The sequence below is a fragment of the Mastomys coucha genome, unplaced genomic scaffold (assembly GCF_008632895.1).
Source record: "Mastomys coucha isolate ucsf_1 unplaced genomic scaffold, UCSF_Mcou_1 pScaffold15, whole genome shotgun sequence".
Taxonomy (NCBI): domain Eukaryota; kingdom Metazoa; phylum Chordata; class Mammalia; order Rodentia; family Muridae; genus Mastomys; species Mastomys coucha.
In genome coordinates, this window is record NW_022196897.1 from 161,195,182 (window position 1) to 161,198,190 (window position 3,009).

At 47.2% G+C, this 3,009-nt stretch overlaps 1 protein-coding gene across 1 annotated transcript in view; it reads left to right on the forward strand.

Annotated features, from left to right (window-relative positions):
• Edn3 (endothelin 3) overlaps positions 1-2,580 on the forward strand; it is a 24,583-nt gene extending 22,003 nt beyond the window's left edge. The window contains exon 5 of the mRNA XM_031372944.1: positions 377-2,580. Coding sequence (XP_031228804.1) covers positions 377-413 — 37 coding nt within the window. The 3' untranslated portion in view covers positions 414-2,580. The remainder of the gene's footprint in view (positions 1-376) is intronic.
• Positions 2,581-3,009: the final 429 nt, after the last annotated feature.

A 3,009-nucleotide genomic window follows, 5' to 3' on the forward strand; every position in this document is an offset into this window, starting at 1 on the left:
CCCCATCCACACACCCACCTCAGTCTATCAAGATAGCTTTCCAGAACCTTTTAATTCATGCAAAGTTCTTAGAAGGTACTTCCTGACAGAGGAGAGAATTTAGCTCATCCGGCATCCTTCACTGCTTAGATGGGCACTGCGGTGGTCACACTCACAGAGTGGCAGCCATTGCCATCCTCGACCTTCCATTGGCCACTGCCGTAGCTGTGATCCTGTGCTCAGCCTCTGAGCTTGCAGATCACTGACGAGGGGGAGCTTCCAGGCAGGAGACAGCTAGAGGTGTGGCTGGGGTCGCGTCTTCAGAGCTAGTGTCCTGACCTGATGCCGTCCAGACCTGATGTCATCCCTTTCCTTTTGTTCTCTTTCCTTGAAATAGGTTGAAGTCAAGAACAGATAAAGCCCACGGGCTTTAGCTGGCTTTAGCTGGCTTTAGCAGGCCACGACTGATGCTTCTTGCTTCCTGCAGTGGACTTCGCCCTGTTCTCCCTGCCTGCAGACTCTTCCAGGAGAGAGCCTTCGAGCTTGTGCATACAGAGTTCGAATTTCCACCTCTTTAGGGACAAGGCGGGAATTGGCCTGAGGCAAAAATGAAAGAAAGACCCGTCCAAAGAGCCCCGCACTTACCCTTACACCCCTACTCCAAGAATGCCCAAGTCCAAAAGACCCCAGCTTCCCTAATGGGTAAAATGATCCCACATGTGCCCTGGGGGCCAGATGCCTGCGGCTCCAGTTTCACAAGGAAATTGTTTGAGAGGTATGTTAAGTCTGAAAGCTACTTACTGGCTTTTGACATGACTCCTCTTGGAGAGTAAGTGGACACCAGGCTGGCTCTTTACAAAAGTAAATACGCATCCATCTCCTAGAAGATTCAGGACACCCATGTGGCCAGAGCAGGCCTTCTGCAGCCTGCGTGGCCTGCGCAAATTAGCGAGGCATCTCTGTGAGTCTGTCTGCTTGAGACCTGGGTTCTAGCTGGGCAGTAGTCTATGAACATGCAGTTCATAGGATTTAGAAACCTTCCACTGTGTTTAGTACTCATCAGAAGAGCGGCTCTCGAAAACAAGAAGGAAAAGAAAATGGGAGGTCTAGATGGTCATGAGACAAAAAGAGAAAGCAACAACACCACACACACACACACACACACACACACACACACACACATTCTTGATGGTTTTGAACTCTGGGGCACTCATCAAAGAGCTGGCGGTTCTGTGATGGCCTCTGTGGCAGAGCTCCCAGCCCTGCCTTGCAATAAGCTGCGCTGAGGGGCAGCTCCAGACCAAGGCTACCAGTCTGGAAATCTGCTTTCATGAATAAATGTGGCTCTTTGGGGAGTGGCTTCAAAATAAGCCCAAAACACAAACTCTTTGTATATTATGTAAATTCCTGTTTGTCTATATAATTGGCAACAACTGGGAATTGCAACCTCTGTTCAAAATCTCTTTTAGCTGAGCTCTTTCCGCTGTGTACGTGGTGAGTATGGGGGTAGGGGTGGAGTCAGGCTGTGAGTTCCCATGTAAACTCTGCTCTGCAGGCCCAGATGGGACAGTCTGCCCACCTCCCCACAGGCCTCATAGCAATGAGAACCTGTCTTTGGGTATGTTCCAAGGGCACCATGCGGAGACACTTTAGCTATTGTGTGAAGTGGAGCTTTAACCAGATGGTAAACTTCAGAGGACCGTCTCCTAAGTTATTACAGGTGCGAGCGTGCCTGCTTATTAGGGGTGTGTGTGAGAGAGTGCTGGTTTGCTGGGGGAATGTACAGTTAAGAGAAGTAATTATTTATTGGGGAACTCTTTTCTACGTATCTCCTTTATGGGATCTATAAAAAAGTAAAGGCACTGTAGATAGGTAGATAGACAGACAGAAAAATAGATTTCAAATTGTGTTCAAAAATCCAAACCCATATCTCTTTGTAGCTAAAAATTGTTTAAATCTCATAAGCACTATTCAGCACAGTGGCCAGATTGTATCTCAAAAGCAAATCCACTCACTGTAAGAACACTCCGGAGATAAGTCAAATGTATAATAAAAGAAAAGCTAAAAGTTTGCTCTGGTTTCCGGGCTTTTCCTTGCACACAGAGTTACACATTCACTCTTCATAGGCCTCCAGAGAGGACAGGAGGGAGCCAGAGTTCTGGATGTATGATTCACCTAGAGAGGAAAGTATAGATCCAGGCAGGTGGGCAGCTACTGGAAGGAGAGCAGTTGGCGACCATCTGAGAAGATAAACGTCAAGGTGGCTGGAAAGCAGCAGAAGAAGGTTGGAGGAAGCTGGTGACTTCCTCGGCATGCCTGCTCTTGCCCTGGCACCACACACAGCCTTTTCAGGGAGACAACCATGGGCCTATTGCTCAAAGCATCTGAGAATCATCTCCAGAAGAGACCACAGTAGCAAGGCCACACAGGACATAAGAGCAAAAGGGAGGGAGGCTGTGTGATAAAACCAGGGAGAGGGTGCAGGAGGGCAGAGGGAGGGCAGGAGAGGGCAAGGGGATGAACGTTGTCAAAATATTAATGCAAATGCCATTATAAAAGCATCATTTTGTATGATCCATGCTAATAAACTTTTTAAAAGAATCTAAAGCGTCTACAGCAGCAGTTTTCAACCTGTGGGTCACAACCCCTTTTAGGTGGGTGGTCACATATCAGATATCCATATCAGATATTTCATTATGATTCATAACAGTAGTAAAATTACAGTTCTAATGTCATGCTGAGATAATTTTGTGGTTGGGGTCTCTTCAGCATGAGGAACTGTATTAAAGGGTCATGGGGTTAGGAAGGGGGAGAGTGTTGGTCTATTAGGTCTGGGTGCAAGGATTCTCTTCTCTGCTCTGTGCCCTAATTTTGAATTCAAACTCATACCATTAAAGATCATCATGGAAAGAGAGCTGGACCAAGACAAAGACACAGAAACATCCCCCCAACCCTACCTCCACCAAGAAATCGTTTACTTGGAGTAGGCCGGATCACTACCTAATCTGAGAAAACCCAAGAGCCTCTTGT